This window comes from Ovis aries, chromosome 20, assembly GCF_016772045.2.
Source record: "Ovis aries strain OAR_USU_Benz2616 breed Rambouillet chromosome 20, ARS-UI_Ramb_v3.0, whole genome shotgun sequence".
NCBI lineage: Eukaryota > Metazoa > Chordata > Mammalia > Artiodactyla > Bovidae > Ovis > Ovis aries.
The window spans coordinates 11,873,211-11,888,094 of NC_056073.1; the positions used below are offsets into that span (position 1 = coordinate 11,873,211).

At 38.8% G+C, this 14,884-nt stretch overlaps 1 protein-coding gene across 3 annotated transcripts in view; it reads left to right on the forward strand.

Moving 5' to 3' along the window:
• The window catches only part of ZFAND3 (zinc finger AN1-type containing 3), a 314,815-nt gene that overhangs the window by 103,518 nt on the left and 196,413 nt on the right, over positions 1 to 14,884 (forward strand). For all 3 annotated transcript variants that reach the window (XM_015102524.4, XM_060403164.1, XM_060403165.1), the window contains one exon: positions 91 to 131. In XM_015102524.4, the coding sequence (XP_014958010.2) occupies positions 91 to 131 (41 nt within the window). The remainder of the gene's footprint in view (positions 1 to 90; positions 132 to 14,884) is intronic.

A 14,884-nucleotide genomic window follows, 5' to 3' on the forward strand; every position in this document is an offset into this window, starting at 1 on the left:
CTAGGTTTCAAACATCTTTTATGTTTTGATTAGAGTGATAACTGAAGTTTTAGCTCTTCTTTCTTTTCTTTCTTTTTTTTTTTGCCCCAGGTCCAGCAAGACTATGAACCTCTGTTCCAAATGCTTTGCTGGTAAGTGCAGAAAAAGGGTTTTCAATTTATTTTTATTTTTCTTCTTTCGGTTGTTTTTAAGACCGTCTAAATTATTTTAAGACTGTCTATCTTCTTTTGGGTTTATGCATGGGTTTTTATTTTCTTTGCTTGGGTGTGAAAGTAGTTTCTCTTCACCAAGTTGCTTTATATATTTGTTTAGAACTGTTGAAACAGTCTTCCCTGAGTGAAATGAAATCTTATGTGTACTTGTATCAGACAAGCTTTCCTCAGTTTACGGTTGTTGGACTATAGTGGGATTGTAAACACTCACGTTATAGAAGGGTTTTATATATATATATATATTCATCATAATATATGTATATATTCATCTTTGATGTTGACTTGAATGATTAATGGTGAAGGTTGCTTTTACCAATGAGAATACAAGAGAAAGAATATTTTCATGTTGGAGTCAGAAAGAGAATAATGCTGAATTGGCTTTTCTGATTCAGACCCTCATTGAAATCACCTTGGGTAAGTCACTTAACCTCTTTGGGCATTAGATTAATCATTTGTAACATGAAGGGCTTTCGGCTTGATGTTTGCCAAGGGCCGTTTCCACCCCCTAAATGCTGACTGACTGACTCCTTGATCTATGACTCCTTCATGAAGATAACGGACTTCCCTCATAGCTCAGTTGGTGAAGAATCTGCCTGCAATGCACGAGACCCTGCTTCGGGAAGATCCGCTGGAAAAGGGATAGGCTGCCCATTCCACTATTCTTGGGCTTCACTGGTGGATCAGCTGGTACAGACTCCACCTGCAGTGCGGGAGACCTGGGTTTGATCCCTAGGTTGGGAAGGTCCCCTGGAGAAGGGAACGGCCACCCGCTTCAGTATTCTGGCCTAGAGAATTCCATGGACTAGTCAGTCCTTGGGGTCACAAAGAGTCGGACACGACTGAGTGACTTTGACTTTCACGAAGTTAAAACTTTAAGATTTTTTGTTTGTTTTTTAAGAACTCCACATCTAATGATCTTATGTAAGTCTTTATTAATTGGGATATGTTTACCTTTCATTATTACCTTTTTAAATTACTTTATTATTTTGTCAAAGACAAACCAGTACACAAGTTAGGTTAAGGACAGATTTTAATCAGTAACACACTGCTATACTAGGGAAGGAGGGGACTTGTCTAGAGGGAACTGGGCATTTTAAAGGGAGAATGAGGGAGTAGGGGAGGGATTGCTAGCTTGTCTCGGGATGATCAGGGGAGTAGAAAAATCACAAAGGGCTGGTTAATATAAATGATGATTAGACTGGCTGTGTCTGTTAGTTAACAGTTATTGAAGTGAAGATTTTATCCTCCTACGCGGAGGAAGTGAGAGATTGAAGCCCTGTTCTTCCCAGTGAATACAGTTAGAGAAATAGCTTTCATGTCCTTGAGAAGGCCACTACTGAGTGATTGAGTTTTAGTAGATACACATAGATCTCAAAGGGGGATGAAGGAAGGATTCACATTTTAAGCCATTTTAAGTAAAAGCTGTAGGATAGGGTAGTCAGGGGCCTATTATCAGCTTTTGGCTAGAACAGATCTTAAATTCTTTCGGCAGCTTTGAGCTTTCGCAGAGAGGCACTTGAAATAAGAGGGACTAGGACCATCCTCAGGATGGGTCCTTGAGCTGTTAAAAACTGTATTAGTGGTTATTTAAGTTTCTTAGCATAGAGGGATATGAGTATATGAAATCATTTGTGTTGATACTTTAGTTTTTATAGGCCAAGGTTGAGGCATGGTTGAGAAGAGGACAGACCCTGGCTGGAATTTGGTTGAGGAGAGAATCTGTCAGTATTCATCTTCTGTTCACTGTGCTGTTGGACAAAGAAATAATCATAAAGTGATCTTTAGACCTTTATGTCTAAACTAGGGGATAGGTTGGATGGAGTTGGGAAGGTTGGGAAAGTTGGCAGTTTGTTTCTGTTAAAAGTCTGGAATTTGTCAAATTCTTTAGGTTTTTAAAAGGAAAAGGTACTGGTAAGGTACCTTTTATTCAACTTTTAACAGAATCTCTGCCATGTTAAGTGAATGTGTTCTGCTTTTCTTGCTCTGCTTATCTGCAATAACAGATATGAGGAAATGCTTTCTCACTGGTGAGAGTTATGGCTCAGACGGTAAATAATCGGCCTGCAATGCAGGAGACCCAGGTTTAGTCCTTGGGTTGGGAAGATCCCCTGCAGAAGGGAATGGCTACACTCCAGGATTCTTGCCTGGAGAATTCCATGGACAGGAGCCTGGCCAGCTACAGTCCTTGGGGTTACAGAGTCAGATATGACTGAGAGACTTAACACTTCCATATTTTCATTTGTAGTAAAGATAGAGTAGCAGTGAGAGAAAATGTATACTTGTGTGTCTTTCTCCATGTAAAACTAGTTCCCCCTTATGATTCAGTGAAGTGTAGCTGGGGGGAAAGTCAGGTACCTTGAGTCAGGTGGTTCATATCCAGTACTCAAAGAACTGTCTCATGCCCCTAAATAGACATAAAATTCAAACATTATCAATGAAAATAATTCAGGCATGTTTCTTTGGATTTGTTACAGTTTTATTTTCTATGGTTGTCATTATTTTTTGAATCTCTGGTGGTCTTGTGTCCATTTACGCTTTATACAGCTTTGTTATTTTTATTTTTAAAAATACTGAGAATATTTTCAAGTGTGTCATGAAAATATGCTCTCCTTTCTTCTTTATCTCTACCCCTCCGCTCCTGATTTCCCCAGCCTCAGTTGAAAGGAATGACTCATAAACAACCTCTTGCTTGCTGAAGCAGCATTTGGTGTTCTTTTTGAAATTTAGAAGAGAAAAGATCATTGAACTTTAAAGATACAGTGGTGGATTTTGTTGGTGTATGAAGATAAAGTATAGAAATGCATTATTGCAGCAGAGGCATGAAATGTGCAAGACAACATGAAGATTACTTTGTCCAAAAGCCACTGTGATTTTAAATAGTCTTTTAAAGTGTATCTTAAAGTGTACAGTATTCTTTAAAAGGTGGAAAAGTTGCTTTAAAAATAGCTGTTGTGTACCATTCGGTTAGTTAGAGAGATTTTTCAAGATTCCTTTTCAAAACTATGTGGTAGGAAAGTGAGTTTGTTACAACACGTTTGCATTAAATTGAGCGAAATGAGTAAAACCATGTTTAGAGTCTTGTCTAGTCTTAACTTTCCCACCCCCTTTATAATATGTTAACTGCCATACTGTTGTTTTCCATTAAACATTTCATATTGGCTTTCATATTGGCTTACTTAACAAATCAGTAAACATTTGTAATAGAAAGCAGAAGATTTCATGACATGCTACTGATAGTTACATTAAGATGATATGAACATTTTATTGGCTGAAACACTACTTTTTAATGCAGTTTTTCAAACTGTGTATTGTGGATCATTCGTGGGTATAGAAACCAATTTAGCATTTAAAATTTGAGTACAATGGAAAACAGTCTGAGTGCATCACAAATATCAAGTTCAGTTCAGTTCAGTCAATCAGTCGTGTCCGACTCTTTGTGACCCCATGAATCGCAGCACGCCAGGCCTCCCTGTCCATCGCCAACTCCCGGAGTTCACTCAGACTCACGTCCATCGAGTCCGTGATGCCATCCAGCCATCTCATTGTCTGTCGTCCCCTTCTCCTCCTGCCTCCAATCCCTCCCAGCATCAGAGTCTTTTCCAATGAGTCAACTCTTTGCATGAGGTGGCCAAAGTACTGGAGTTTCAGCTTTAGCATCATTCCTTCCAAAGAAATCCCAGGGCTGATCTCCTTAAGAATGGATTAGTAAGGGTAAGGTATTATTTGTGAAATTTCTGAGATATACATATAAATGAAAATAACGTGCAGTGGGTTGTGATATAAACATATATTACAATGGAGTATGGTTTAAAAAGTTTAAAACCACTGAATTGCAGAAATTCATTGGAAAATCATTGAGTTACTGGAGATCTCATTCTCTTTGGAAAATAGGGCATATTTCCTTTCTATCTTTAGGCAAGGTGTTAACCAGCTGATTTCTTATGATCTTGGTTTGCTCTGAGCTCTTGACTAATTTGGATTATGTGATTTTCTGTGTGGAAGCATGAACTAATCCCAATTTGCCTTGAGCTGTGTTAAGGTATACAAAAGATCAGACATAGCATCTGAAGGGTGGTCTTGCCTCTTAAAACTATAGAAATGCCTGGGGTGTTATTTTCTGTTTGAGTGCAAATTCATTTTATGAATTTTTGAGTTTTAGATACCAACTGATCTAGATTTTTAGGGATATTTAGTATCAAATTCACAACGATCTCCCATACTACTGTATTGAAGCTCAGCTATCATTAAAGCAATGCTTTTCACATAATGAGTTTGCTGAAAAATATATATATGTCAGAAATATCAAACAGATGATCACAAGTGGGGAAGGCAGAGATTTTTAATGACCTGACTGAAGTAACTCCATCTCTACCATCCTTGGAAATGCTTGCTGTGGGGGACGGAGGAGTCTGGTAACCAGAGAGTAGCTGTGATCCATGGACCATTATACTTTACAAGGGAGTGAGCCTGAAGATAGTTTCCAAGGGATGGGAGATTGTTTAAGTAGATTCTTTGATGACAGATGCTTATCAGAAGACAAACTTTTAACAAGTGCTGAGTGTAAAAGAACCAGTTTGTTCTTATGGACCTTTAGATGGCATGTATGTGGTTTTTAATAATTTTTAGCAATTTCTTAAAAAAAAAAGAAAAAGGACCCTAATATGTCTATTTATTGACTGACAAAAGTACTTCATTGCAAAATCAAAATAAGCAGGTTCTTTTAAACTGCAGACATGATTTTGAACATATTGTTCCATTTAAGCCTAACTTTTAAGAAACTTGCTATTCCGTGATTCACATAAAATTGGAAAAATAAGGGAGGGATGATTAATCACAGTGCAGGAAATTGTTGTTTTCTAAGCCTTTTGTAGAATTGTGTGTGTACATACTAAGTTGCTTCAGTTGTGTCCGACTCTTTGCAACCGCATGGACTGTATCTGTCCAGTCTCTGTCGGTGGGATTCTCCAGGCAAGAATACTTGCTTGGGTTGCCATGCCCTCCTCCAGGGGATCTTCCTGACCCAGCAATCGTATCTCCTGTTCCTTCATCACAGGCAGATTCTTGACTGCTGAGCCTCTAGGGAAGCCCATTATATAGACTATTTCCTTTAAAAAGTAACACTTTTAATGCATTACTACGTCAGTTTACACGTGTCTTGTCAGTTGAAGATTAATTAAAGGAGATAAATCATCTCTCAGATTATAAGGTAATGGTTAATTTAATTTTCTGAAAATTAGTTTCAGTGTAACTTCTCAGGTATATATTTCTTAGTGGAAAGACAGTTGAGCATACTTTTGCTTCGTAATTAGTTAGCTCTGTCTCATGCTTTGTTAGTGGTGAAGAACATTGCGGTGAAGAAAATGATCCATGTTGTGTGGGAAGCACGTTCTGCTGTGACTCTAGAGATAACTGTGCTTGATCTCAGGAGTCTGTTTTCAGGTCCCTATTCACACGAATAAGCTTAGGTGTTGCGTTCTGATATTTACCATTGGAGAAAAATGTGGGTATCAATGAATATATCTGTAGTAGCCTTTGTCAGCTGGGAGAAAATCATTAACTTAGCATAGTAATATCATATTCACTTTATTTCTTGATATTGTTTTACTTATTGTTTTAAATTTAAAGTGGACTTTCGAGAGAGGCTTTAAGGGATTGGAATAGCTTGAAGTAAGGTTCGTTTTTCCTTATTGCTGCATATCTTGTATCCAGTCTGAAAATTACCAAGCTTGTTTATTGCTGTCTAATCTGTATAAATCCAAAGTGATTAGAGTTTCGTAATATCTGCTCTTACCATGCCATTAGCTTGTTTGTGATTTTTTTTTCCTTTTAAAAATAACATAGGGACATTATTTAAATGCTGATTGAAGTATGTGTTGTATACTGTTTTTAAATTATGTATTTAGTTGCATGGGATAAAGCTGAGTGGAGGTTATATGAAAAATTTAATATTGGTAGTCTCAGTATTTGGGGGATTTTTAATTAATTTTGACTTTGTTTGTTGAGACTTTTATTATTCAGTTCAGTTCAGTTGCTCAGTCGTGTCCGACTCTTTGCGACCCCATGAATTGCAGCACGCCAGGCCTCCCTGTCCATCACCATCTCCCGGAGTTCACTCAGACTTACATCCATCGAGTCAGTGATGCCATCCAGCCATCTCATCGCCTGTCGTCCCCTTCTCCTGCCCCCAATCCCTCCCAGCATCAGAGTCTTTTCCAGTGAGTCAACTCTTCACATGAGGTGGCCAAAGTACTGGAGTTTCAGCTTTAGCATCATTCCTTCCAAAGAAATCCCAGGGCTGATCTCCTTCAGAATGGATCTCCTTGCAGTCCAAGGGACTCTCAAGAGTCTTCTCCAACACCACAGTTCAAAAGCATCAGTTCTTCTGTGCTCAGCTTTCTTTATAGTGCAGCTCTCACATCCATACTGGAAAAACCATAGCCTTGACTAGATGGACCTTTGCTGGCAAAGGAATATCTCTGCTTTTTAATATGCTATCTAGGTTGGTCATAACTTTTCTTCCAAGGAGCAAGCATCTTTTAATTTCATGGCTGCAGTCACCATCTGCAGCAATTTTAGAGTCCCCCCAAATAAAGTCTGTCACTGTTACCCCATCTATTTGCCATGAAGTGATGGGACCAGATGCCGTGATCTTAGTTTTCTGAATGTTGAATTTTAAGCCAGCTGTTTCACTCTGCTTTTTCATTTTCATCAAGAAGCTCTTTAGTTCTTCTTTGCTTTCTGCGGTAAGGGTGGTGTCATCTGCATATCTGAGGTTATTGATATTTCTCCTGGCAATCTTGATTCCAGCTTATGCTTCATCCAGTCCAGCGTTTCTCATGATGTACTCTGCATATAAGTTAAATAAGCAGGGTGACAATATACAGCTTTGACACACTCCTTTCCCTGTTTGGAACCAGTCTGTTCCATGTCCAGTTCTAACTGTTGCTTCCTGACCTGCATACAGATTTCTCAGGAGGCAGGTCAGGTGGTCTGGTATTCCCATCTCTTGAAGAATTTCCCACAGTTTGTGGTGATCCACACAGTCAAAGACTTTGGCATAGTCAGTAAAGCAGAAATAGATGTTTTTCTGGAACTCTCTTGCTTTTTTGATGATCCAGCAGATGTTGGCAATTTGATCTCTGGTTCCTCTGCCTTTTCTAAAACCAGCTTGAACATCTGGAATTTCACGGATCATGTACTGTTGAAGCTTGGCTTGGAGAATTTTGAGCATTACTTTATAGCATGTGAGATGAGTGCAATTGTGTGGTAGTTTGAGCATTCTTTGGCATTGCCTTTCATAGCGATTGGAATGAAAACTGACCTTTTCCAGTCCTATGACCACTGTGAGTTTTCCAAATTTGCTGGCATATTGAGTGCAGCACTTTCACAGCATCATCTTTTAGGATTTGAAATAGCTCCACTGGAATTCCATCACCTCCACTAGCTTTGTTCATAGTGATGCTTTCTAAGGCCCACTTGACTTCACATTCCAGGATGTCTGACTCTAGGTGACTGATCACACCATCGTGGTTATCTGAGTCGTGAAGATCTTTTTGTATGGTGCTTCTGTGTATTCTTGCCACCTCTTGTTATAACATCTTTTGCTTCTGTTAGGTCCATACCATTTCTGTCCTTTATCGAGCCCATCTTTGCATGAAATGTTCCCTTGGTATCTCTAATTTTCTTGAAGAGATCTCTAGTCTTTCCCATTCTATTGTTTTCCTTTATTTCTTTGCATTAATCACTGAGGAAGGCTTTCTTATCTCTCCTTGCTGTTCTCTGGAACTCTGTATTCAAGTGGGTTTATCTTTCCTTTTCTCCTTCGTCTTCTGCTTCTCTTTTCATAGCTGTTTGTAAGGCCTCCTCAGACAACCATTTTGCTGTTTTGCATTTCTTTTTCTTGGGGGTGATCTTGATCACTGCCTCCTCTACAATATCATGAATCTCCGTCCATAGTTCTTCGGGCACTCTGTCTATCAGATCTGATCCCTTGAATCTATTTGTCACTTCCACTGTATAATCATAAGGGATTTGATCTAGGTCATACCTGAATGGTCTAGTGGTTTTCCCTACTTAGTTTGATGTAAGCCTGAATTTGGCAATAAAGAGTTCATGATCTGAGCCACAGTCAGCTCCCGGTCTTGTTTTTGCTGACTGTATAGAGCTTCTCCATCTTTGGCTGCAAAGAATATAATCAATCTGATTTTGGTGTTGACCGTCTGGTGATGTCCATGTGTAGAGTCTTCTCTTGTGTTGTTGGAAGAGGGTGTTTGTTATGACCAGTGTGTTCTCTTGGCAAAAGTCTGTTAGCCTTTGCCCTGCTTCATTTTGTATTTGTTAGAGAGAGACAGTTTAGCTCATCAGATTCTCTGAACCATTTTGTGTCCATTGTTGGGTATCTGTCTGGTTGGATGTCTGAAATTCAGAATATTATAGAAAGTAGTCAGTAATAAACATCCTCAAGCAAACCCAGAATTAGTAAAACATTTTGTAGATTTTTTTTTTTTTTTGCTTTATGACATATCTTACAAGGGAACTAAAATCTTACAATTCTCTTTTACCATAGTTATTTTTATCTTTATACTTTTTACTATGAATAGGTAACTTGCATTTATTATTATCCTTGGCCACGTGGAATGTGGGGTTCCCTGACTAAGGATCGAACCTCCACCCCCGGGTTTGGAAGCATAGTGTCTTAACTACTGGACCACCAAGGAAGTCCCTGTATTTTTCAAAATAATCCTTTTCCAAAGTAATCATTTTGACACATGTTGCTCTGGTTTACGTTAACTATTATTATCTATTATCACAAAAGTCTTAGTTTTCTGGAACAGTCTTAGTTTATGATTTCTGTTTCTTAATTTCCTAGAACAGTCTTGGTTTATGATTTTTGTATCAGTGAAATTAGTATTATCCCTTTGTACTTCTCCATGCCCCAGTTTGGTTGATAAATTATTGGTCACCTTCATTATACTCTGCTACAGTTTATCTAGTCCTCTGCCGATGGACAGACATATAGATTGAGTTTCAACTATTGTTTTTATACCACAGTTGTCCTGACGTCATGTTCTCTTTTGTCTTTCTCTCTGTTTTAACGCTTGTTTGAATATGTAACACTGTGTCTGTATTAGAAACCCTGTCTTTGTGATGTAGCTTCCTTGCTCTCAATTGAAAGCAAGTCAGAGGCAGCAGGTCCTTAACTGATTAGCAAAGCCGAACTCTGGCAACTTTTTCTGACCTCTTAGTCCATAGCAGTTTGCTGTCTTACTAATAAGCGTTTTAAAATTGTGTGGTTAATTATTATGCTAGTCAAGATAAATTGAAGATGATCTTGTTATGGAAATTATGTCAAAAATAGTTGTTGCATTTCTAATGGGAAATAAAATGCTCAGTGCTTTAAGTGGCAGAAAGACAACTTGTTTTAGGCCTCAAGTGGAAAAATTGTGACCGTGTGTCATTGTTTTAGGTAAAGCAGAAGAAATTTAATAGTCCCCAAGTATTTTGAGATAGTTTGGCTGTGTTTCTTGAACTTGGTTCTGCCCACATTATTATCGGTCTAAAGCTGTGGTCTCTAATGGTGATATTGCACAAGATTGTTGGAATTTCTACTAAGATTTGTTTTTATCATTCTTTAAAAATTGCTGGTTTTTATAATGTATATAGTCTTACTGGTATCAGTTTCCTAAAGTTGCTATAACTAATTACCACCAATTTGGTGGCATAAAACAACAGAAATTTGTTCTCTCAGAGTTTCGGAGGCCAGAAGTCTGAAATCAAGATGTCAGCCTCAGGGCTGGAGCCTCTGAGGGAGACTCTCTTCCTTGCCTCCCCTAGCTTCCCATTGCTGCCAACCCTCCTTGGCTTGTTAGCGCATTACTCCAGTCTGCCTTTATTTACACATGGCTTTCTCACCTGTGTGTGTCTGTCTTGTCTGAGGATGAGTGTCATTAGATTTTGGGCCCCACCCTTACTTGGGATGATCTTATCTAAAAAATCCTTAATTATGTTTGCAAAGATCCTATTTCCAAATAAGATTACATTCACTGGTTCCAGGTGAACCTGTTCTTTTTTTGGGCGGAGGGTAGTTGTGAAGGGGGCACACCATTTAACTGGGGCTTCCCCTGTGGCTCAGTGGTAAATAATCCGCCTGCTCTGCAGGAGATGCCAGAGATATGGGTTTGAACCCTGGGTCAAGAAGATCCCCTGGAGTAGGAAATGGCAACCTGCTCCAGTATTCTTGCCTGGGGAGTTCCATGGACAGAGGAGCCTGGTGGGGTAGAGTCCATGGGGTTGCAAAGAGTTGGACATGACTGAGTAACTGAGTACACATACCATTTAATCCACTGTAGGAGTATATAACTATTTTCAAAACAAAAAGTCCTATAAGAGGTATGTGCTTAAATTTTATACTGATGGGCACCTTTGAGAAAGAGGCTTGGAGACCACCCCCCCCCCCCCCCCCCCCCCCCCCGGTCTGAGATCTGCTTTACTTAGATGTGGTTGACTCCTTTTCCTGTAATAAAGTCGGCCCTCTGTGACATGAAAAGTGATGAATTCAGTGCTAATGCTTCATGGTTTCAGACGAATGCAGACTAAATAAAAAACGATCACTCCGTTTTATGGGCTTCTTTTGGATTTGGTGGGAAAATGGGTCACTATCAGGTAAACTCAGAAAGCACCTTGACGCTCTGTGCTTCGCTCGCTTTAACCCCATGTGCTGCAGGCACTTAGAGCAGTTCTTAGTCTGGTTGTTTCCTTTGTGCTTGAATTAGAGGGTAATCATAAGGTTGCTTTTCGATACTTTTCTTGGTTATACTTAATTCTTAGTCCGTAGAAGGGATGGTGGGAAAAAAGACAGAGCATTAGTTTCAGACCATTAATGTATAACTAAAATACGATCTTTAACGATACAAAATTTTATATCATTAAAAAAACCCCAACTGCTCAACTGGTTCTTAGTGTATCAAGTAGAACTGACTATATGTTAATAGTCTTAAATGTTAGTCACCAAGTCATGTGTGACTCCCTTGCAGCCCAATGGACTGTAGCCCGCCAGACTCCTCTGTCCATGGGATTTCCCAGGCAAGAATACTGGAGCGGGTACCATTTTCTTTTCCAGGGGATCTTCTTGACTCAGGGATTGAACCTGTGTCTCTTGCATTGCAGGTGAATTCTTTACCACTGAGCCACCTGGGAAGCAGTCTTAACTATTACCAAAGTTTTAAATTTCTTAATTTACTTTTAGACTAAATATTGGCTATAGAGGAGAAAAAATAATACATTAAGCTAAGACTTCTGGTTTGGAGAAAACCAACGAAGGTACATAATCTTAAGAAGAAAATGCCAAAAAAGGATACTTAAAATAGCAATGAAATAATTCAGTTCAGTTCAGTCGCTCAGTCGTGTCCGACTCTTTGCGACCCCGTGAATCACAGCACGCCACGCCTCCCTGTCCATCACCATCTCCCGGAGTTCACTCAGACTCACGTCCATCGAGTCGGTGATGCCATCCAGCCATCTCATCCTCTGTCGTCCCCTTCTCCTCCTGCCCCCAGTCCCTCCCAGCATCAGAGTCTTTTCCAGTGAGTCAACTCTTCGCGTGAGGTGGCCAAAGTACTGGAGTTTCAGCTTTAGCATCATTCCTTCCAAAGAAATCCCAGGGTTGATCTCCTTCAGAATGGACTGGTTATAAGAATTACTGTTTGTAAAATAAGATGGAGGCGGTGCATGGACAAACTTTGTCTGTGTTTTTAATAAGGCAGTTCAAGACAGATAAAGACACCGCAGCTCTGATGGATTAAGTAATATTCCCAGAACTAAATAAATCTTAAGTAGAGAACTGAAATTTCATTTTAGGTGTTTACACAGGCTTCCACGACTATTTGATGTTGTCAACGTGAAGGTAGCTGGTGTAGACGGGTTGTACTGTAAACACTGCAAGAATGTAGCTGTTGGATTGTTTTGCATTTGTATGTAGGTTGAGGTTAGACACTTTTCCTGTTCTCTTTTCCTTTATTTCAGTTGCAGTTTGTCTGTCTCAAGGGAAAACTGGAGAAACAGTGCTGGAAGCTTCACAGAGTAGCTGATTTGGGGAAAGATGTGCATGTGTGGTGGGGGGAGTGTTACGTCTAATCCTTTTTCTGTTTTGGTGGTGAGATCTTCATTTCTTAATGTCTTTCTTCTTGTTCATGTAACTTTTAGCTCATTAACCCTGCCCTCTGTACTGCATAGTGATGCACTATTTTTAATTTAGTCTCCTGTGTTTTGCTTCTCAGAAGATTTTTTTCAAAAATATTTGGAGGTGTGATTTAATTGCTGGGCTGTTTTGCACATTGTCAGTGTGAAGGCAAAGAGGAGTTTCATATTTAGACAGTGCAACCTGCAGGTTTCATTTGTTAAACCTTCTTGTTGATATTCCTATTCTCTCATACACATGTATGCATAATAGTATTGGGAAAAAGTCTTGTTTTGTCATATCCATATTTAAGCAATTTGGTTGAATTATGGAAGATCCTGTCCTCAGCCTTAATGTATTTGCTCATTTGGAAACCTTGTATAGTTTATTGAGACACTAGTGATTTGTTCCCTAGCCTCCCTGTGGATTTTGTTCCGTATTACAATCTAATTCCACCTCTCTGTCCATACCCCTGCACTGTTAATTTGTACATTTCGATGCAGTTTGTTTCATTGTATGTTTTTGTAATCCAAACGGAATGTAACGAGCTGTGTGCTTTAGGGACATGGCTTTGCCTTGCCAATTAGAACAAAGTGGTTACTGAGAAAGAGTATGTTTTAAATAAAACATGGCACCTCTTGAGTGGGACTGACACTCATTTGGGAGTAAAAGAGATGGTTTTAACTCTTTGGCTCACAAAGAAGAGCCATTACTAAAGATCAGCACTTTTAAAGGGGGGAAAGAAAGGTAAATAGTTACTACCTCCATAAAATATAGTTTTGTAAATTTCCTTATGGACTAAGTAACTTTTAAAGTTTGTCATTTCAAATCCACTTTTCCCCCCCATGATCAAGATGTGATAGCAACATTTTTAAAATTTCTGCAGACTTTAATTCTGCTGCAGTTTCTGAATTTTGAATTATTCGTGTTTAGGAAGGTGAAGGTATATAAAACATAACTGTGTTAGCCTCTTTATTTTTCTAATATATCTAACCAAGTTTTTAATGCAGTAGAGTCTCCCCCCGAAAGATACGTGAAAATTATGAGGAAAATGTAAGATTTTTTCTTATTTTTTATTTTACATGATAAATAGAATTTTGAGCTATCAGTGACTTAAGACTATTTGGAATTTTAGCAACACTTTCATCAAATATTTAAAACACAGATGTCTTTGAATAGGTCTTTATAGGCTGACAGTTTACTAATTTGCTCCATAGGGAGACATCTCATAAGTTGATTCAAATATTGTATTTGTAATCATACTTAAAAATAATAGAGTTCTGTTTTTGGCTGATATCCCAGATAAGCTCTAGAATCTAACCTTGGCATAAGGAAAGCAATGAAATTGCTTTTTTTTTTTTTTTTTTTTTTAATGTTTTCCATTGGACTTGATTTGAAGGAAAAAACAGGACTTTATCAAAAGCTTTGGAATATAGATACCAAGGGGAAAGTTATATATATAAAGACTGGTAATGGGCTTACACAAGATTTTAACATTTATTAACCTATATCGCAAGAGAGAACAAGAGGAATCCATTTCTATGGAATAGTTAAAAAGTATAGAGGTATACCCTGTTGGGAGGAAAAATGTTCCTGGAAAAGTGAGCTCTGTACTGGAAGAAGCTAGTTTAATGGGACTGAGCTAGACTAAACTACACCTTTCTAACACTGTCATAATGTCTTGAAAGCCCTATTGATGGTTTAAAAGAAAATCATTATAACAGTATTATTAAAGGCACTGTACTCAATTTTTGAAGATTAACACTCAGAATGATAGTGAAAATAGAAAGTGAAAGTAAAGTCGCTCAGTCGTGTCCGACTCTGCGACCCCATAGACTGTAGCCTACCAGGCTCCTCTGTCCATGGGATTTTCCAGGCAGTAGTACTGGAGCAGATTGCCATTTCCTTCTCCAGGGGGTCTTCCCAACCCAGGGCTCAAACCCTGGTCTCCCGGATTGTAGACAGACGTTTTACCGTCTGAGAGTTAAAACAGTTTTCTGAGTAAAGAGAATTACCTGCCTTCTTAACATAGTTCTGTTGACTGAACTAACAGGCCAAGACAGATGACTTAAAAATAATCAGTATCTTAAGAAATCACTGAATGTGCTAGCTTTGCGTAAGGTGACTGGTGTTTTCTTTGGCTAATACGGTTTAAGATCCAGTCACTGTTAATTTATTCCCATGCTTGAAGCACAGATTAGTGTGAGAAAAAATTTCTCTTAAAATACTTTTAACACAGATTCTACACTTCTAATGGCAACTGAAGCCTAGATTGTTCATTTGTTCTGTGCCCATTCAGTTACTCAGTATATGTCGTAGTGTTTTATAACATTGTTTTTAGGAAGTCTAGAAATGTTCAGTTCAGTTGCTCAGTCGTGTCCGACTCTCTGCGACCCTATGAATAGCAGCACGCCAGGCCTCCCTGGCCGTCACCAACTTCCGGAGTTCACTGAAACTCATCTCCATTGAGTCGGTGATGCCATCCAGCCATTTCATC